General features: G+C 42.2%; 1 protein-coding gene across 1 annotated transcript in view; it reads right to left on the minus strand.

Moving 5' to 3' along the window:
* The window catches only part of REL (REL proto-oncogene, NF-kB subunit), an 85,970-nt gene that overhangs the window by 18,817 nt on the left and 45,034 nt on the right, over nt 1-22,119 (minus strand). Inside the window, exons 6-8 of the mRNA XM_030196188.1 lie at nt 12,615-12,755; nt 4,256-4,360; nt 1,417-1,629 (exon numbers count right to left, since the gene is read on the minus strand). Coding sequence (XP_030052048.1) covers nt 1,417-1,629; nt 4,256-4,360; nt 12,615-12,755 — 459 coding nt within the window. The remainder of the gene's footprint in view (nt 1-1,416; nt 1,630-4,255; nt 4,361-12,614; nt 12,756-22,119) is intronic.

A 22,119-nucleotide genomic window follows, 5' to 3' on the forward strand; every position in this document is an offset into this window, starting at 1 on the left:
CCCCAGGGAATTATATACATACATTTATACCTGCTATTTCGCTTGCGTGACCTTTCCCAGCTTGTTCCACCACATATTTCATTAAATATCTACGTAAATGCTAGCCCTCCCCAACTCCATGCCCAGAAAATCCTCTACTCAGTTTGGATAAACTTATGCACATACTAGGGGGGGACAATTTTATGCCTTTTTCTGAATGAAAAATACATTAGCGCTCATTTTCAAAGCACTTAGACTTACAAAGTTCCATAGGTTACAACGTAACTTTGTAAACCTAAGTGCTTTGAAAATACGCCTCATTGTCTTGCTCTTTTTCGGCTTTACCTATGCAAAAGCCTTTTTTAAAATTACCATCTAGGATGTTAGATAAATCCTCCACCTACTTAAAGCAAAATATTTTAATAGCACAATTGATCCTTCTTTGTCAGTTACTATTGTTTAACCAACACTGAGCCTGCAAATAGGTGGGAAAATGTGGGGTACAAATGCAACGAATAAATAAATACCTAAATAGTATAATAAAATGCAAAAATCATCATATTTGCTTTCTAAATGTATTCTTACTGTACACCACCTTGAGTGAATTCCTTCAAAAAGGTGGTAAATAAATCCTAATAAATAAATAAAAATAAATTGTGTCAATCATCTTTTTCTCACTGTCTCATTTGTGAATTTTAACTTGTATTATGCCACTCTTAATGGAATACTATGTAAGAAAGGTGGAAAAAAAACTAGCCCAAAGATCAGAATCCATTCAAAATAGGGCTTGCACATCCAACTGAAATAGGGGTCATTTTGGTACAGAAACTTGAGTTCAGGTTTTCCAAAATGGCTGAAACCCATGGCAATTTCTGTGGTATTTCAGCAAATGCATAACTATAATAAAGTTAGGAGACACAGACAGGAAGTAGACGTTGCCCTCAATTTACAGGCTTTCAGACTGCTGGACCATCTAGTAGACCCATCCTGCTGTTGAAACTAGTCTGAACCAGGTCAGGTACCAGAACTAGAAGGTTTCAGGTTTAGATTCTGAGATCCCGTCTTTAAAGCTGACTAAGCTGTTACAAATTGGGCATGACTCAACAAAGTAGGCTTGCTGAATGGAAATAGGGGCAATGATGGTAGGGTAGGGGAGTACCATTAATTACATGTTTTGTAGCATGCATAAAATGGCAGATTTGTTAAATTCATTCTGAATCATATGCCCTGATAAATTCTTGGCAAATCTAACTCACATCTATTACCTATATTGATATCATACCCCCTGTGATATTTTATATGTATCAATAGGTGGTGAGAATGGAAGAGTTGTTCCAGCAAATAATGTCAACAACAAATACAGCACCAAGTTCAAATTAAACAAAACTAGCTTTAAGAAATTGTAATTTCTGAATCAGAAGGCTTGAATAGCTGTACCTTTTTCATCTGGCAGGTATCTGAAGTCCACTGGCTCACTGACTTCCTGGTCTGAGGGCCTTCGAAGCTGCATTTTTACTGTAACAGCTTCCGTGATGGGTTTGAAATACGTGGGAGTCCTGAATACTATGGCAACCTGCCGGTGCACATCAGCTTGTGAGAAGACACCTTTTGCTTCCCAGGTGTTGGAGAAAAATCGGACCTCAATATCATCTGATGAAGAAATCAGAAAAAATAGTACTATGGCAAAAGTATTATCTCTCATAGTTGTCTCTGTAGGGTTTCAACTATGATTTCCAATAATAAATACTGATGTATTTTATTTTGTTATGATCTGTATCATACTGGCCATATATGTTTTTAATACTTACATAAATAAATAAATAAATAAATAAATAAATAAATAAATAAAAGCATGTAATCATGTTAACAAGAAAGGAAGAAGTATTTACAAAGCTGCACGAGGGGAACTCCTAGACTTATTTACTAGATTTCTAGGCTTATCCAGTGAAAAACTTGCTCTCGATATATAGAAACATTCCAGTACTTTCAATGGGAAAAATTCCCAATGGCAAAATGTAAGCCTTTTTGAAAGAGCAAAACTGATGAAATCTGCTCCTCTAAACTACTTACTCCTTGTGCAATTGGTACATAACCACTCATGTCAGCTGGGTTCATGGAGGAGGTAAAATGGACCAGACTGACTAAGGCATTCTTTTCTGCAAATGAAACAAAACTAAGCTATAGTTTGAATCAGCTCCTACTAAATAGTTTGAATCAGCTCCTACTAAAATACAGTAATAAATAAATAAATAAACAATATACCTTGACTTAGCTGAACCAGAAACGGTTTCCAGTGATTGCCATTTTCTCCACTATACTCTGCTATTTTCTCCACTATACTCTCCTAGTACAGCTTCCCTTCAGTTGAATGCAGGCCCGTGCCTAGGGTCTCTGTTGCCCCCCTGCAGACTATCAGTTGGCGCCCCCCCCCCCCCCCCCCCCCCCCCCCCGTGTGGCACAAGATGCAAAGGAAATAGGAGCTGAAAGATGGAGTGCATCTTTGTGGGATTGCTCAACAAATAGAGGGTTTACAACCACACTTAGCTTTTCGTGCTTTCATGTTCACGAAATTAGTAATTAAATCTTTGATATCTAACTGGGCACATATATCATTCTCAATAGCAATCATGGCAAGGCTTACAAGCCTTTCTTGCGAAATACTTGATCGCAAATAATTTTTTATGATTTTTAATCGTGAAAATGATCGCTCACCACTTGCTACACTGACAGGAATTATCAGCAATATACTTAGAAACAAATTGCTATACATTGCAAAATAAGATAGCAGCTGTAAATTCTCAAAGTGGACATATTCCAAACACTAAAATGAAAATAAAATGATTTTTTCTACCTTTGTTGTCTGGTGACTTTCTTTTTCTGATCATGCTGGCCCAGTATCTGATTCTGCTGCTATCTGTCCTCTTAACTCCATTTCCAGGGCTTCCTTTCCATTTATTTCTTTACTTTCCTCCTTCTTCATTTCTTGCTCTATATCCATAAGTAAAAGCTGGGTCCTCGCAGACTTGACTGTCCAGTGGATCCAGCTTCTGCCTATTTTCTCCATCCATGTGCAGTTTTTCTCCTCTCTTCCCTTTTCCCTCATCTCCTTCCTCTCTCTTCCCTCCATCCATGCCCAGCATTTATTCTCTCTCCCTTCCCCTCCATCCATGTGCATCTCCTTCCTCTGTCTTCCCTTCCCTCCATCCATCCATGTCCAACAATTCTCCTCTCTCCCCTTCATGTCCAGCAATTTCTCCTCTCTCCCTGGGCCCTGACCTCCCATCCATGTCCATCCTTGTCCTTCTCTGCACTTCCCTCCTCCATCCATATCCAGCAATTCTCCTCTCTCCCCTCCATTTCCAGTAATTTCTCCTCTCCCTGGGCCCTGCCCCCCCCCCATCCATGTCCCTCTCTGCCGTTCCCTCCTCCATCCATATCCAGCAACTCTCTGCTCTCCCCTCCCCTCCATTTCCAGCAATTTCTCATCTCCTGGGGGCTTTAAATCTTTTACCTCCGATGGTCGCAACAGCTGAGCAGCGTCAGTGAAAGCGCTGCCGACGTCTCCAGCCTTCCCTTCGCGCTCGCTCGTTTGTTGCGAGGGCGGGACACTGAGGGAACGAACGAGCGAGCGCGAAGGGAAGGCTGGAGATGTCGGCAGCGCTTTCACTGACGCTGCTCAGCTGCTGCGACCGGCGGAGATAAAAGATTTAAAGCCCCCAGAGCGGCGCGGAGCTGAGGTAAGCGGCGAGGGTAAGCACCGCGGTGGTGCCCTCCCGAGGTCGGTGCCCCCCTGTGGTGCTTACCCCGCTTACCGTGTTGGCATGGACCTGGTTGAATGAAACAGTCTGTATCATATTCATCAGAAAGCCTTTTTCGAACTTATTCTTCTGTGATTAATAATTAAGCCACTCGATTAAATATTTCTTTGCTTGCTCTACTGTTTTTGTTGATATTTGTCTGGTTATTTAGCACAGGATACACTTTTTTTTTTGTATCAATTCATCAAGCACTTACAATGCAATGGAGGCATTGACTCACTGACCAGGCTGACAGCATTTGGTAGCACCTCTAAATATTTTTACAGTTATTTTTTTTGGATTGAAGATGCTAATGCCTCTTTAAAAGAGAAAAAAACGCAAGATGCTTGTCAGTGGATCTACACCACCACTTTTCACCACTTCAGAATGTACAGTACATGGCATGTATTCATTTTCATAGATAATGCTGATGATTGTTCACCCAAAAGTAAAAAGACATACAGGCTAACACAAAGTACCTTTCTGAACTTTGTCACACAGTAGAAATATTTCATCTCCTCCTCTTACGCTCCCACAGTTCTTGTTGACGCGGCAAATTCTCAATTCTGCTGTATTGGGAGCTCCTAAAAGAAATGGGTACTTAATGAGATTGACCGACTGTGTATTATCATGTTAAAAACAACAACATGAAGCTATTCATATTTGGGACGTATAAAAAGGAGGAGGATCAGTAGATCTCTGATTCTATAGAGGATGCTCAGTCTGCTTTGCTGCATATAAAATCAAATTTCTGGCTATACTGCTACCCCTGTTTACTGACCTCCAGTGACTAATGAGGACAGGTATATAGGGCACTCCCTGGCTTCTTGCCTCTAAAAGGGAGCTGAACAGAAGAGACTAAAAAAAAAAAAGCAAGCCCTTCTGGCAAAGGAAAAACACTTTAGAGTTCAGTTTTTCTCTTTTATAATAATGCTAAAATTTATTAGAGTAAATAAATGGTTACAATAAAAATTCTTTTTCCCCAGTATTACAGAAAATTGAATTACTATTTATATCTGTCCAAGTTTCAGTATACGGAAAATAAAATCTCTCTCTCTCTCTGTTTTCCTTCGGAAGCTGTCAGATTCTGTTCTAGAACAAAATGTGCTCAGGCAGAAAACTGAAGTTTAATTTTGTCCAATCACTTAATGCCTTATATTTTCTCTCTTACTTATCTGGTATTCTTCAACTCTAACTTCTATGGTCACCTTCACATAATTCTGTTTCTTTGGTATTTTTCTCAAACATTCATCATTTGCCCTTTGTAACCTTTGTCCCTTGAATACCTATCACTCATTCTGGTCCTTCACTGAAAATGGCTCTGTGTTAATTCACAGTCTGTTTGAAACAAACAAACAAACAAACAAACACTTGTTAAAGTTTATGGCCCATTACTAGGACTAAGCAAGCCTGTCTGTGAGAAAACCAAGACACAAGCTAGCTAAATGCCCTACTAGATCATAAATATACAAAGCTGACAGATCTGAAAAACCAAACAGCTCTATACAGACACAAGAGGGAACAGGCCAAAATTTGAGGTAAGGTCGATGGTTCTCAAACTCATGTAGACAAAGTACTAGCCAGTCAAGTTCTCAGGGTATCCACAATGAACATGCACAAGAAAAACTTGTAATGGAGGCAGTGGATGCAGATCTCTCACACATACTCCCTGGGATAAGTTTCTGAATCACTGAGCTAGATAAGAAGTTATCTTTCCTGCTGACTGCCAAAAGGGGAGATCCTACATGTTCTTAATTTGCCTGACAGGGTTGATCCAGTTGGCCTCCCTAGGCTGAATGAATAAGAGTTCCAAATGTTTGCTAATCTACTCTAAAAATATACATCTACCACATCTTTCTATATAAAGAAAACCAAAGTGCAGAAGATAAAAGAAATTAAACATTTTAAGTAAAAGAAAATGAATCTCCTCTAGATCACAGGTTTCAATCCAATTCAGAATGGTAAAGACCAAAAAAATAAAATAAAATCAGGACATGTTGTAAGGCATGTGACATCCTATGTAGATAAGTAGGTAGGCTCAGTGCTGCTCTAGTAGACAAATGACCACATGGCATCACAATATACATCTATGCAATAGAGAGGCCTAGTGGTTAGTGTGGTGGACTTTGGTCCTGGGGAACTGGGTTCGATTCCCACTGCAGGCACAGGCAGCTCCTTGTGACTCTGGGCAAGTCACTTAACCCTCCATTGCCCCAGGTACAAATAAGTACCTGTATACAATATGTAAGCCACATTGAACCTGCTATGAATGGGAAAGTGCGGGGTACAAATGTAACAAAAAAAAAAACAAAAAACAACAACATAGCATTTAGTTAAAAGAGGAAACAAGAGCCAAGTGGACAAAGATACATTTGAGGATTTCTTAGGTGTATTCTAACTCCTTGTAAATTGTTTCTAGCTGCACAATGCTCTATGGTACTAGCTTTAGCTTGCACTTTTCTTAAAAGTTCAAAGTGAGTTTTGTTAGATCCAGTAGGCATTTTTCTGTTCCTGAAAGGCTTAAAATTTAAGATTGCACCTAAGGCAGAGGAGGGTTAAAGGACTTGCCCAGGATCACAAGGAGCAGCAGTGCAATTTGAACCCTGGCTTCCCTAGTTCTCAACTTGCTGCTCTAAACAGGCTAACCCATTTTTCACACCTGAGGTGGTTGGCCCAGTTGTCCATGTGGCCAACAGCATAGCCCATTCAATCGCATGCAAAAATCTGTGGAATTCATTGGGTTTTATATTAGTCCACTGTCCATAGGTAAATATTGATGTCTTGATGCACTAAATCCAAAAAGCAAGTTAGCTCACTTGCCCATAAGACCATCCAATTATACTTTTATACCAAATTCAATGCACATTTTTTGAAGGTCTATGATTATTGCTGCTGTTTCAAGGGATGAGTCAATTACAAAGACTCTTTCCTATCAAGTGGACATCCTAAAATGGATTGATAGGACTGCACAGTGTCAATATCCCTACAGTTGCTCCTTTCCTTTATGACATGAAAACATAAGTGTTGCCATACTGGGACAGACCGAAGGTCCATCAAGCCCAGTATCCTGTTTCCAACAGTGGCCAATCCAGGCTGCAAGTACATGGCAAGATCCCAAAACTGTACATTTGACATTTTATGCTGCTTATCCTAAAATAACCAGTGGATTTTCCCCAAGTCCATCTTAATAATGGTTTATGGACTTTTTTTAGGAAATTAGCTAAACTTTTTTTTAAACCCTGCTAAGCTAACTGCTTTTACTATATTCTCTGGCAAAGAATCCCAGAGTTTAATCACACATTGAGTGACGAAATTTTCTTCAATTTGTTTAAAATTTACTACTTTGTAGCTTCATTACTTGTCCCCTAGTCCTAGTATTTTTGGCAACAGTAAACAAGCTATTTACGTCTACCCGTTCCACTCATTATTTTATAGACCTCGATCATATCTCCTCTGAGCTGTCTTTTCTCCAAGCTGAAGAGCCCTAGCCACTTTAGCCTTTCCTCATAGGGAAGTTGTCCCATCCCCTTTATCATTTTGTCAACCTTCTCTGTACCTACTCAAATTCCACTATATCTTTTTTGAGAAGCGGTGACCAGAATTGCACATAGTATTCAAGGTGCGGTGAACCCGGTAAGCCAGTAAGCAGGGTAGTGATATCCAGGGCGGGGGAACACCAGGCACCACACTTACTGCTTTGCCAGGTTCTTGCCCTATGACTGTGTTCTGCTCATTCTAGCAGGAAGCTGTCAGAGAGGGTGGGACATAGCAGTGCTGGATTGTAGGCCTGTGGAGGAAGGTCTTTCGTCAGCACAGCTGTAGTGGTAGTGGTGGCAGCAGCAGTAGTAATGGTGGCAGCTGGCTTCCAGCAACCCTCTCAGTCTCTGTTTCCTCTTCTTTCTATAGATGGTCATGTGAATTAATCACAAGTATTTCTTCACAACTCCTGTGATGATGACTCAAACAGAACAACAATCTCACACCCAAAGCACTTGATGATGAAGGTCACATCTCTTGTCCTCCCTAGAGTCACTGAGAAGGGCTGGGTCAGTTTTGCTTGAGAGTTGGGCTTTCCCCTCAAGAATATCCAAATGTAAATGAGATTTTTTTTGTTTGTTTTACTGTTAAAACTTCTCAGATTGGTGGCTACATGAGATACCAGTAGTACTGGCTATTTTCCTTCTTTACAGCAACAATCAGTTTCAGCTATTGCCCGTCAGGTCATTTAAATTACTCAGCCAGCATAACGTGAAGTGATTCAAAACATTTTGTAAAAAACTTCTCTGAAAGAGGTTTATTCTTCCTATCAAAATTCACTAGTTTCAGTTGATAGTTAATTTTTTTAGTGGCACTAGTGTAATAAAATTGCATAATCAACATGATTTTGCAGTGCTGTAAATTACTCTCTCTCAGGCAGACCAATTTTTTGGTTTAAACAAACAAAAAACTTTGGCAGGTGATGTTCTGTTCTCACCATTCCTCCCCCCCCCCCCCCCAACCCCATACAATTTAAAAGTGCTTCTTATAAAGTAATGTAAATTGAGACTTCTAAACCGCTGTTTCCCTTGAACAGGGTTCAATGCAGTATACAGTTAGACAGTAATATGACAAGGCATACACAAAAAAAAAAACAGTAAGAATTTCACAAATTGATACAGCATAATTAGTCAAGAGGAAATAGACTCTCATTCAAAAAGGTGTGTTTTCTGCACCTTACAAAATTAAATTAGTTCTACTCTACTCAAATAGCGAATGGGAGAAAATTCCACTCAGGAATGAATAACAATGACAGCAGAAAACATAGTGTTTATTATTCTCAGAAAACATATTTTACTAAAAGATGGAAGACAAAGAAGAAGCTTATCTCGCAACCTAAAGGAATGGCCAAATAGCAGTGGAGCCATAAATGATATGGAGGGGGATAATCGAACGGGGCGCGAAGGGGCGGGACAGACCGTATTATCGAAAAAGATGGGCGTCCATCTTTTGTTTCGATAATACGGTTGGTGCCGGCCAAATGCCTAGGATTTGGGCGGATTTGAGATGGTCGGCATCGGTTTTCAGCGATAATGGAAACCGAAGCCGGCCATCTCAAAAACGAACAAATCCAAGCCATTTGATCGTGGGAAGGCCCACGATTCGTAGTGCACTGGTCCCCCTCTCATGCCAGGACACCAACCGAGCACCCTAGGGGGCACTTTTAAAAATGAAAAAAAAAAACACATTAAAACACCTCCCAGGTGCATAGCTCCCTTACCTTGGGTGCCGAGCCCCCCAAAATCCACTCCCCACAACTCTACACCATTACCATAGCACTTATGGGTGAAGGGGGGCACCTAGATGTGGGTGCAGTGGGTTTTGGGGAGGTTTAGAGGGCTCCCATTTACCACCACAAGTGTAACAGGTGGGTGGGGGTGGGCCTGGGTCCACCTGCCTGAAGTGCACTGAACCCACTAAAAACTGCTCCAGGGACCTGCATACTGCTGTGATGGAGCTGGGTATGACATCTGAGGCTGGCATAGAGGCTGGCAAAAAAGTTTTTAAAGTTCTTTTTTTTTGGTAGGAGGGGGTTAGTGACCACTGGGGGAGTCAGGCGAGTCATCTGGGCAGTTTGGGCACTGTTTTGGGACTTGGACCTAAAAAAAAAAACAAGGGGTCCAAAAAAAACCGGACCAAATTCTTGCTAGGGCCGCCCTTCTTTTTTCCATTATCAGTCGAGGGCGCCCATCTCTTAGGCACGTCCCTGTCCCGCCTTCCCTACCCTTCTGACACGCCCCCGGGAACTTTGTTCGTCCGCACGAAGGACTGCAGTTGGGGCGCCCAAAATCGGCTTTCGATTATACCAATTTGGGCGCCCGCAAGAGAAGGGCAGCCATCTCCTGATTTGGGTCGGAAGATGACCGCCCTTCTCTTTCGAAAATCAGGTGGATGGTGTAATAAGCAAAGCTTCTTGAACAAAATACGTCCGGCTACTGGAAGCCAGTGTAGCCTTGCCATAATACAGAAATGCTAGTGAACTTCTTTACTTTAAAAAACAAACAAACAATCTCAAAGCAATTTTATGTATAAGCTGAAGTTTTTTAAGATATCTAGAACTAAACCCTAGATAAAGCATATTGCAATAGTCCAGATGGGGCAAAATCATCATCTGGACAAGAAATGAAAAAGCCTCCAGAGTAAAAAAATGAATGTATCAGTCTCAGCTACCTCAATTTAAATAATGTTTTCTTCCATAAATTATTAACCTGAAGGCCATAAGAAAATGAGTCCAATATGACTCCTAATGCAATTTATTCAATTGATATAGCACTTCTCATGAAAGCTTTAAGCGATTTACAATTTTAAAAAATACTTGTACATCAAATTAATTGCACATTGTTTGGAGATCTAGGATTATTGATGCTGTTTCAATGGGTGGTGCACCATTCATGAACACCCTTTCCTATTAAGTGGGCAGCCTAAAATGGACTGACAGGATTGGGATACTGTATATCTGCCTGGAGTTATATTGCTGTTTGGATTTTTGATGCTGGCCTCACTTTCGTTTCTTCTTCACAATATGAATCTTGTATACTGGATAAATATAATTTGAGTTAGTCCAGGAAAAATGGTACCACCTAAAACTTGTTTCTACATAGCCAACTAAGGAAGACCTGTTGCTCACTGTCCCATCTTCTAGCCTCAGCAGACTAGTGCCGAGCTACGTTTAATTACCATATGACATTATAAATACTCTTTGGTTAGAAACGTGCAGCTCTATTTACACCTCAGCAGTGCAGGGCTGAACCACGGTAAAGGAAGACTTCAGGCACCCACGCCTGCCTATTCTCCCTTCCTCACAGCCTACGCAGTGCTGACGTTGATTGTAGTTTAAGCATGACCATGCAGATTTAGAAACAGCAACTTCAGTATACCACTTTTAACCATGACCTTTCTTTTAAGGCATCCTGGCCACTTTTTTTTTTCTTTAAACACATTAAACTCAAAACCTTATAAAAAAGAAAAGTTGCTACATGACAGCCAGGGTTGGATTAAGGCCAACTGATGCACTAAGTACAGACCAACAATGGTGCCCCACGACCCTTCCATTGCTTAACTTATTATAGCACCCAAAGCAAACGAACAAGAAAATAGAAGTGACAAAAATAGCAACAAATAAAAATTGTAATAACAGATGCCAAACATAAAAACAGTAAGTCAGTGATATATAAAAAAAACTACACATCTAGGGCCTGATACAGTGGAACCCCGATATAATGCTATAATTGGGAGCCATAAAATATCACTCCATTAAATGTGGGGTCGCGTTATAGCAGGGTCAATAGAATATGAACATACCTGAACCAAAAACTGATCTGTTGCAAAAGGAGACATGATAACATTATATGCAGATTTGCGTTATTGCGAGGCGTGTTAAATCGGGGTTCCACTGTATTTAAAAGCTCCTACCTGTCGTGGCTCTCACTTCTAAATGGCTGAATATCAGCTGGGACCTGCATAATTCTTGGCAGCTGCCTCCTATCCAGTTAGGCTTGGATATTCAATGCTGGTGTCCATATATGGCCAAACACTGAATTATCTGGGTCTAACTTAGCTTATTACCACCAGCTGAATATTGACCGGACAAAAGATAATGTTTGAACAAAATTAGGATACATGTTATAACAGGATGCCTAGATTAAGAGGACACATACAGACACCTATTAAGGTGCTATTTCATAAAGACCTGTAGGTGCCTATGCTTCTTTATAAAATACTAGTATAATTGGTAGGTATCACACCTTGTATGCAGGTAAAGATCACAAATGTGAACACTGACTAAAGTATTTTATAACTAATGTGTGCGCTTGCGAATTCTGCCCCTGCTCCATCTAGACTGTATCCCTGAGCTATGCCTATCAACATAATACAGTCAGTATTTCAGAAAAGGCAACATATGTGCAAAAGACACTAATAAAATCCGCCCCCCCCCCCCCCCGCTATGTCATTGTATGGAAATTCTGTTTCTATTGTTAACCAGTGCTTCATGCCACCTAAAAATCGAGTTACTCATATGCCTGACCACATACTGGCTGCTCATCTTCACGATATTCACCAGAAATGGGTGAATCATCAAAATCTTGTCAGCTGAAAAGGTGGAGTAGCCTAGTTGTTAGAGCAGCAAGGTGAATATCAGAAAAGCCAGGTTTCAAATCTTGCTTCTCCCATAGGTACTCCAAGTGACCTTGGGCAAGTCTCTTCACCTTTCAATGCCTCAGGTACAACTTAGTTTTATATCTACTTAGACAGAGAAATAACTTGTGTACCTATTGGAAATGTGAGCTTGGATTTGGGAAAAAACAGTAATTAAATCCAAATAAGTGACCCAAAACTAATTAATCTGACCAGGAGTTACCTGGTACTTTTGGCCTTTTATTCTGTCTCAGTTTAAAAGGTTGCATAAGCCTTGGGTAACTACTATTACTCAGCACATTATCTTTGCTTCCACTCATGATGTATACACTTGAGCTAGTCATATTTGGTGAACAGAGTCAGCAGAAAGAAATGGACGACATACACATGGCTAATGTGACTACAATGCATAAATAAAAATTTTAAAAAGCACAAAACTAGGAAGACGCAAAGCAGGACCTGGCATGTTTGAGAAATGTGTCTCTCTGCTAATGGAGAACACCTTATACATTTCTGCTATAAACCCCAAGCTGGCAATGCATGATGCAAGAAAATACTGTGGACAGCTTCTACCAGCTGTGGAAGTGACCTGAGCTGTCATTCTAAGAAGCAGATCAGGAAACCTGATTGTGGCTAAAAAGTGAAATAAGATATTAAACTACTTACTATTATCGTAAATTGGGTTGGAGACGACAGGAGGAAGAGCAAGGGTGAAGTTACCATGCTCATCAGGGAGAAACACTTGAAAACACAGTCTCACCACATTCAGATCATAATCTTCGAGGGTAGACAGCTGTTCTTCAGGGACTGGAAAAGAAGTGAGACTATGAATTAAAAGTTCATTTTGCTTGTTTGTTTTCTCCTGCCTGCTATCATACTTTATATAACTAGCTGAGCAAAACAACCTAACTCACTACTTGATCTAACAGGGATCATCAATTTTTATCCCATTTTCCGAGCATCTCTTTACAAGACGGCTTCTTTCCATGTGATCCATCTAAAAAAAAGACATGCACAAAGGTTGTGGGTCATGCTTTCTTTACAATAGACTAACTCAGCTGTGTATGAGATACTGCTTCCAGAAACGGTCCTCTGTTTTGGAATACATCGCCAAAGATAGTTTCCAAGCTCATGTCTTATTTGACTTTTAGGTGTAAACTAACTTTCTTATTCCAGAAAGCTTTTGGATAGGATAGTAACCTTGAAATAGCTTTGCTACTTGGCTTCAATGTTCCCTCTAAGGACTGAGTTGATGTAAGCAAAACGTTTTCTTTGCGAGCAAAGGACTGAGTTGACATGAGCGAAAAATTTCTATTATCTCGTGAGCACTTCTTACAGATACATAAACAGACATGCACAGACACACAAACATCGCAAGGAGCCATACTCTGCATGCTTTCCCTACTTGTTCACCTGTAGTTTATAGCTATTCTTAATAAATAACCATGAACTAAAAATAAAAATTAAACTGAACCCCCAAGAAGCCAGATTCTGCATACAGTGCAACACCAGAGAAAAGAAACTGTGATGCATGTTCCCCTGTACTGTGCAAAATATAAAGATAGCAGATATATCAGGTTTTTTAAAATTACATTACAAACAAAAAAAAATAGAAAATATGATACAATTTTATTGGACTAAATATATTTTTCAATTAGCTTTCAAAGGCCAAAAACTCTCCTCAGGACAGAAAAGGTATTAAAATTAATCCAATAAAAAGTTACACCTTATTTCCACTTCTTATTTTTATTTATTAGTATTTATTAACACAACTACCACAAAAAGGGGCCCTTTTACCAAGCTGCAGTAAAACAAATGGCCTGTGGTAGTGTGGATGAATGGGATTGTTGTGCGTCAGGTCACTTTTTACCATGGTGGGGAAAAAGGCTATTTTTAAAATGGAGGTCATTAATGGCCATGCGCTAATATAAATGTTGGCACACAGTCATTGAGCCCTTACTGCCTCCTATTTAGTAGGCATTAAGGGCTCGTGCGCTAATCCGGTGGTAACTGGGCAGCACGCAGAGCTGCCCGATTACTGCTGGGCATGCCTATTCCCCGCTCCCCACACTAGAAAATAAAAAATTATTTTCTGGCGTGGGAAACGGAGTGCAGCAAAAACAAAACTACCACTGGGTGCCTGGGCATGCCTGGCAGTAGTACTGTTGTGCTGTGTACTACCCATTCGGTAGCCCTACCGCCGCTTGATAAAAAGGCCACTATATCAACCTGAAAATAACATTGTTTTTTCTATCTTTCTGGTCAGGCCATTTACTTTTTTTCAATTGTGTTGGTCCCAGTCTCTGCTTTCTTGCCAGGATTTCCTGTCCATTTGCCATTTTTCTCTCCTCCTTTCAGCTTTCTTCAATTTATTTTCTGCCTCTGTCCAAAAATAATTCTCTCTTTCTTACTATCTAGTCCCAAAATTCCTCTTTTTACTGTGTCTACCTAGAGCTTGCCACCTCTTTCCCTCATCCCAGCTCTCCTATTTCACTTCCTCTTATTCCCCTAGTATCTCACCAACTCTAGCCTCTTTCACCCCCATCCAGCATCTGCCCTCTTTTTTCCATCTTCCATCAGCATCTGCCTTTTTTCATCTCCCCCTTCCATCCAGCATGTGCCCTCTTCACTTAACCCTCCATTGCCCCAGGTTAAAAAAAAAAAATCAGTTTCTGGGCTCACCAGGGACAGAAAAAAATTATATATGTATATATGCAAACTTCCGCGGTCTTTGGTGATGCCAGATGTTCAATGCCAGGCCATTTTCGGTGACCAGCATTGAACATCTGGTTTATTTTTGGCCAGTTTGAATTTAACCGGCCAAGCCGATATTCGGAGCTTGCCAGTCAAGTTCAAACCAACCAAAGATATACCAGGTATGAACATGTCAAACATGGCCACCAAACTCACGCTGGAAATTGGCAGATAGCCGGTTATATCATGCTATATAACCGTCTAGCTGCTAACCGCAAATTTTCAGTGGGTCATGGCTGGCCACGTTATGCTGAAAATTCGCAGACAGCTGGCTAAGGGCCCCTTCTTCATAGCGGCAGTACCTTGCCATGCGCCAGCCCCCAACGTGCGCCATTTCTGGCGATGAAAAAAATATTTTAGCACTAGGGGGTTTACCCGGCAGTAAGAACAGCCCCGCAAACTACTGGTTACCACTGGGTCAGTGCAGAAGCACTTACCACCTCCTAAATAGGTAAGAGCTTCCCCAGAAAATGTCCATGCGGTAAGTGAACCACTTGCCCTATGGCCATTTCCTTTTAAAAAAATTTAAAAAAAGAAAGAAAATTCTTTTACCCATTGTGGTTAAAGGGGGCCTTGGTGAACGGGAAATTCATATGCCGATGCTACCACAGGGCCCCTTTTACTGCAGCTTGGTAAAAGGGACCCTAAGTACCATTTAACTGGCCAGGTGCTGTTTTGAATATTGGGGGGGGGGGGGGGGTGAATATTTAACTTATATAGTTCCATATGTGTACACAGGGCTGCAATAAATTTTGAAGGACAATTAAGCCCTTTCTGTGAATACAACAGCATTTTAACTGCAGGTGCTGTGGCTTTATTTTCAAATCTGTCAGTGAATAAAAGTTAAGGGGTTATTTTTCAAAGGCACACTAGTGCTTTCAGTGCTTGCTAAAGGCTAGAGATGCCCACAAGAATATATGCTTATTTTTAGCACACGCTAAGTGCATTGTTCAACAATGCTTCTACCTGCTGAGTAAAGAGGTGGTGCCAGGGAAGGAGCTCGTACATAGGCATGTAGATTTGGATCATCAAAGCTTCGTATATATTTTCCAATGGAAAAGTTATATGCAGGATAAGCAGTTCCCATTCTGTGCGTTAATTTTTCAGGGGGCAACAATCATAGCAAAAAGAAGCCTGTGCTGGCCTTTTTTTTTTTTTTTAAACTTTGACTGTTGCTGCAAACTACACATATTAAAATTAACTAGTGGCTATGAACTAAAGTGTGCAGTTTTGATCATTGTCCTCTTTGGTGGCTGAATATGATACCCGTTGCTGTTCAGTGCAAATTTCTTAAGCTTAGAAGATACAAATTTATGAAACCATAGTGGCAGTGAGTATACTATGGAAGAGCTACACGTATAACCAGGAAAGGATAGAAGACAAATAATATCTGCCTCCGTAAAAAATAAGGAACCAAGGATGATCTTGGAGCACTCTTTCCATCCTCAGGCCAAGTATCTTTTGAGCTATCTGGAATTTTTTTTTTTTTTTTTGGGGGGGGGGGCAACTTGAGGGAGAAAGTCAAGGTAAAGAAACTATGTATTACAAATGTTAATTGCCACCCCCCCCCCCCCCCAAGACAGCACCTTTCGTACAGGTGCTTCTTTCATGGCTAAGTATACAGACACACACACATTTAATTGCTAACCTTTAACAGAGTGGTTTTCTCCTACAGCCCACTAATTGTTCCTGAAGTTAACACATCCCCCAGCCCCACCTACAAAGTTTATGGTTTCTTTAAAACTGGTAATATCAAGATTAAAACGTGAAATATACTTCAAGCAGGTGTATGGTGCTCACCATACAAAGATAAGGTCAAAACACTAAACTATGAATGCTTGTATCACAGTCATTTCCTCCACCCTAGCAATCAGTGGGATGTGTCATTCACACATAAGTGGCATGGTTCATTATGCACACTGGGCAAAACATTAAATGTAAAATATACCAAGAAAAGCAAAGGCATGGGTTTCATTTGGGTCTAACACAAAAGCTCATGTCAAAATTATCAATTCATAACTTACTTTGATTTCAGTTAAAACTTACTGAAACAGGATGGAGGAAATTTTCATTCACAAGCAGATGATCAAAAACCCTGCGCTGTTCCAAACAGCGCTCAAAAATAGCGCTGGAACAGCGCAGGGCTTTACTGCAGCAATGATCAAAGATAATTGCATGCAAATTTAAGCATGCAATTATCTCTGATCATGGGGTAGAAGTGTGGGAGAATTGTGCCTGAGAATGCGCTTAGCACAATCCTCCCGCACTTGTTTGACAGGTCTGGGCTGTCAAAAGCCCAAACTTGTCAAACACAGGGGCTGGAGGTCCATGGGACCACCAGGCCCCAACTACCCCTGCCCTGAGCAACAGGGGCTGGAGGTCCGGCGGACCTCCGGTCCCCTGACGACCCCCCCTCAATTCCCCTCAACAATCAATTCTTGGTGGCCTAGTGGGCAACCAACCAATCCCCCCCCAGCGACAGGGGGGCCAGAGGTCCGTTGGACCGCCGGTCCCCCCCCGACAATCCCCCCCAGGTTCAGGGAGGGCTGGAAATCCGGTGGGTCTCTAGCCCCCCTAGTCCCCCAGCAAAGGGTCCCTGGTGGTCCAGTCCCCCCTACCCCCCTACCTGGTGGGTTGGAGGAGGGAGGGTAGCCTGCCTCCCTCCTCTTCCTGCGACGCCACAAAATGGCGGCACCCAGCCCTGCCCAGTGTATCTTGGAATGCGCTGGGCGGGGCTATACACCATATAAGGCTGGGACTGTTTGTTGAGGGGAATTAGGGGGGCCTAGAGACCCACCAGATCTCCAGCCCTCCCTGAACCTCGGGGGGGGGGGGGGATCATCGGAGGGACTGGAGGTCCACCGGACCTCCAGCCCCCTGTCGCTGGCAGGTTTGCCGTTTGGGGGAATGGTGGCCTACCAGCATGCAAATGTATGCTGGAAAGGGCTCACCATTTCTTCCCAATGATCTGCAAAACCTAACGCCAGCTTGGAGCTGGTGTAGGGTTTGCTGCGGTCAGCGACCCAATCTTTCACGAGCTGGCCGCTGATCATTGGGGATGAATATGTTTAGCTGTTTAGCATGCATTTGCATGCTAGTTGCGTTCAGAGCCCTCAAGCGCGTTGTTTCATGGGGCTCTGATTATGGGGCAGTAGCAAACGCCGGCGCTAGTATGGCACTAACAGCCTCTAGCACCGGCGTTTGCTTCTGATCATCCCCTTGTGTGTGACTCAAGATCTGTACACAAAATCAGCCTTAACCGCATATATTAATGCTGCAGTGAACGGAGCTTGATTGGTCTTAACTGAATAAAGTACTTTCTCAGACAGAGATCACGCCTCAGTGCAACAGTGCATCACACGAATCCCTCCATATCTGGTGAAAACAATTTGGTCTTTTTCAAAATGTGTGTTAGTGTCACAGGAAGCAAGCAAATGCAATTCCTTTGCTCTATTTTTAAACTCTCATTTCTGTACTAAATGTTCTGTCAATTGAGGGTCCTGATGAATGATTGAATTTATAATCAAACATATAGCTGAAAACAAGCAAATTTATATAAAATCCTGCTATCCATCCCCATGTAATTACAGATCTTTAGCAGAGAAAATTGGAGTGTGAATAAAAGATTCTAGATAAACAGCCCGATATTCAAAAAGCACTGAGTATTCAAATTTATGAATCCCAATTTAAGAACTGAAATTGGGCATCTATATTCAGTAGAACGTAGGTACCCAAATTTAAGTTTAGGTGCCTTAAAATTGAGATGCCTAAACTTAGCAGCATAGTGCTTAAAATCAGTGTTCAGTTTGCCAATTCTTCTTTCACCCACCATACCCTGCAGATGGTCCTCTTCCTGTCATCCAGTTCTACCTGTAGTAGACAGACTGACAGATTCTATGTTCTCCTCCTGTCAACCCAGGTCAAAAGAAAAAGAAGAGAGCCCACTGTATTCAGTATTAAAGAAAGTGAGGTGCATGTTGAACTTATTCACACCTGTTATATTTTCGTTCCTTGAAACCCCCTACCAGCAGATGGAGGTAGAGATACTGAACTAAGGGAGGGGAACAGATAGCAGTGTAACAACAGTGCTGTGCATCTCTCTCCGTTTCCTCTTTCAACATTTCCTTAAACGTAAAGAGAAGGTGAAGGCTCCCTTCTTGCCCACTTCCTGTTCCTTGGCTTTGATAGACAGATTCAGACCTTTGCACAGCCGAAGCCCCTCTTGGGCATGCCTGCTGCTGAGGGCGAGAAGAAGAACCCTGAACTAGGGAGCTAGGCATCACTTAGCTTGATAGGCCCAGCCCAAACTCCTGTTTCCCAGGGGAGCTTAACACCAGAGGCACAGACAGCAGTGGAACTTTGAATGTTGCCAGCAGCACTTCTAGGAGGGATGGCATCTATTTCTCTAATGGAAGGAGTTCCAGCTTTAGCGGGGATAGTTTAGACACTTGCTCCAGAAAATGCCGCAGGGTTCTGGGGGTGGGGAAGGCAAATGAAAATTCCCCCATTAGTGTAATCTGTGGAGGTCAATTTAGATTCACTTTGGTCAGCCACTGAGTCCCTATACAAGCTTTGCACTGGTGTGCTGTCAGCAGTGGGAGATAAATCAATTCAGATAAAGAAACTGCAGGAATCATCTGCTCAACATTCTACGAAAGTTGAAAATTAAGTGCTCAGGTATGTCAAACACAGGAAGTGCAAACTTCTTTAATAAGAGTGATGTTTTAGCGCAAAATTGAGAACTTTAAAATTTAAGGAAAATTTAGTATCCTTAAATTTAAGTGCCATATATAATTCTAAGGTCTTTTACTAAGGTGTCTCATATATGGCAATCTGGTTTAGGATGGGCTGGAAAGGGTTTAGACAGCAACTTTTGTGGCTGGAACATGAGGACAGTGCTGGACAGACTTTTACGGTCTGTGTCCTGTAAATGAGAAAATGAATAGGCTGAAGTGGGCTTCGAGGGCAACTCCAGCAGCTGGAACATAAAGATAGGGCCAGGTGGACTTCTATGGTCTATGTCCCAGAAAAGCCACAGAAAGACCATAATCAAGTATATAATATCACATTCATTGTTGATTTAATAATGAATTGATAATGATTGTTACTATTAATCCTCTCTGCTCCCGGGCTGATGCGCAGACCTCAGCTCCGACATAGGCACGAGCATCAGATGTCACCTGACCTACTGCCATGTGGCAGTGGAGGAGCGGCCTAGTGGTTAGGGTGGTGGACTTTGGTCCTGGGGAACTGAGGAACTGAGTTCGATTCCCAGCACAGGCAGCTCCTTGTGACTCTGGGCAAGTCACTTAACCCTCCATTGCCCATCGCACTGAGCCTGCCATGAGTGGGAAAGCGCGGGTTACAAATGTAACAAAAATAAAAAATAAAAAAATGTGGCGATCTCTTAGCACACAGTGCCAGTGAATCAGAGAAGTCTTGCATGTGCGCACCAGAGTGTTCCAACTTCCATTTCTTCCTTGCCTGTAGTGCTGTGGCTCAAACCCAGAGAGAGACTGAGAGAGCCGACAGCAATGTTTTTTTTTACGTACCATTAAATTCTTGCGGGACTGGGTGAGAACAGGTTAAATTCTTGTGGGGATGGGTTTGATTCCCCGCGGGGATGAATGGGGACTGGCAGGGACAGGTTGGATTTCTTTCCCCGTGCAACTCTCTGCTCCAGAGGCTGCCTTTAGGCCCCCTTGAGCCTTCTTTCTGTGAAGGATGTAAGCCGCCTCAATGGTGGCTTTTACGCTGTGCTACTAATGCCTTATGCAGACCCTGAAACAGCACAAAGAGCCTGTCTGACAGATGGAACAAATCTGTCACCTCTGAATATCAAAGCTAAACTCTGTAGATGTCTAGCTTGTGGAGCGTCTGTGAAGGTTCCGACTGACCCAGTTCCAAAAAGGCAAAAGTACCACAACCTGAAATGGTGAACTACCTTCAGCATAAAGGAGGGCACTATACACTGCAGTACTTTGTCTCTTGAAAAGGACAGAAATGTGTCTCTGCAAAACAAGGCCTGAAATTCTGAGACCTTCCTGGCTTAGCAGATAGCAACCAAGCAAACTTTCTTCAAAGTCAGATCCTTCAGTGAGGCACCCTTAATGAGTCACAAAGATGGAACCTGCCATGACATTCAAGACCAAATTAAAATCCCACTGAGGTAGGATTAGGCTGGAGTGGGAGTGGAAGTGGAGTGGAAGCTTAATCTGTTTTACCCCGTTCACAAAGTACACAATGTTAGGTTGTGCCACCAAGGAGGACCCCTGAACTTTACCTCTGAAGCATGAGACGACCACCGCCTGCACTTTCAAGGAACCGAGAGTCAGACAGTATTCCAGCCCTCTCTGTAAGGGGTCTAGAAGTTTTGGGACATGGACCCACCTAGGCGAGAAGCTATGCTCTGTGCCCCAGTGCTTGAAAACTTGCCAGACTCTGACATAGAACAAGGAGTTACCCTAACATCAGGCCTTGAGCAGAGTGAATTAGACAGAGGGAAAGTAGCCCCTGTTTCTCAGATGCCTCCTTTCAAGTGTTATGCTGTAAACCAGATAGGATCTAGGTCTTCCAAGACCACTGGGCCTTGAGCCAGCAGGTCCAGAACCCTTGAGAATGGCAATGGAGGGCCCATTAGCAGTGGAATAAAGTTTGCATAGCAAGGATGATGTGGTCTGTCTGGGGCAATCAGAAGTACAAGGAAAAGAAGACTGGTTATCCTCCTATCAGAGGCCAAGAGGGAAACACAAAGTAGGTCCCACTAAAGCCACAGCTGGACCAGTGCATCAATTCCTCTAAGCTACATTCCTTTCTTCAACGGACAAAACAGGTGCACTTAGAATTCCACCGCATTGCCATGAGATTTAAAATCAGGAGACCAACCTGCACCATCTGCTGGACAGAGAAACTGGAGAATTCCAGGCCGCATCAGCAGTTATGTCTGATGGCACTGGAAAATTTCACTCTCGCTACCTCCAACTGCTGGTACAGGGACTCAATCCATTGGTCTGGACTGGTCTAGCAGAATTAACATATGGTTATTTGTTATTTTGCTGATTTATTGTGTTGTAAACCTACTTGAGGCTAATTCAAAAGGCAGTATATCAAGATAATAAAATAAAATAAACGAATAGGAAAGCCCCTTACGCAAGATTTCCCATCATGAGAAAACAGAAGTGCCTCTTCTTGCATCTGAAACTGGACACATGGCCACCAGCAGCAGAGGAACAGCACAGTGGAAAGCGTGAAGAAACATGCTCCTGCTGCTGTGTCCACAATCAAGATTCTGGAACAGGTAGGAGCCGAAGGCTGATGCTGGGAGAATGGAGAGGAGGACAGATGCTGTGAGGAGAGAGAAGCAAGGATATATGCAGAGGAAAGATGCTAGGGAAGGAGATAAATAGGTATGGAGTAA

The sequence above is a fragment of the Microcaecilia unicolor genome, chromosome 3, assembly GCF_901765095.1.
Source record: "Microcaecilia unicolor chromosome 3, aMicUni1.1, whole genome shotgun sequence".
Lineage (NCBI taxonomy): Eukaryota > Metazoa > Chordata > Amphibia > Gymnophiona > Siphonopidae > Microcaecilia > Microcaecilia unicolor.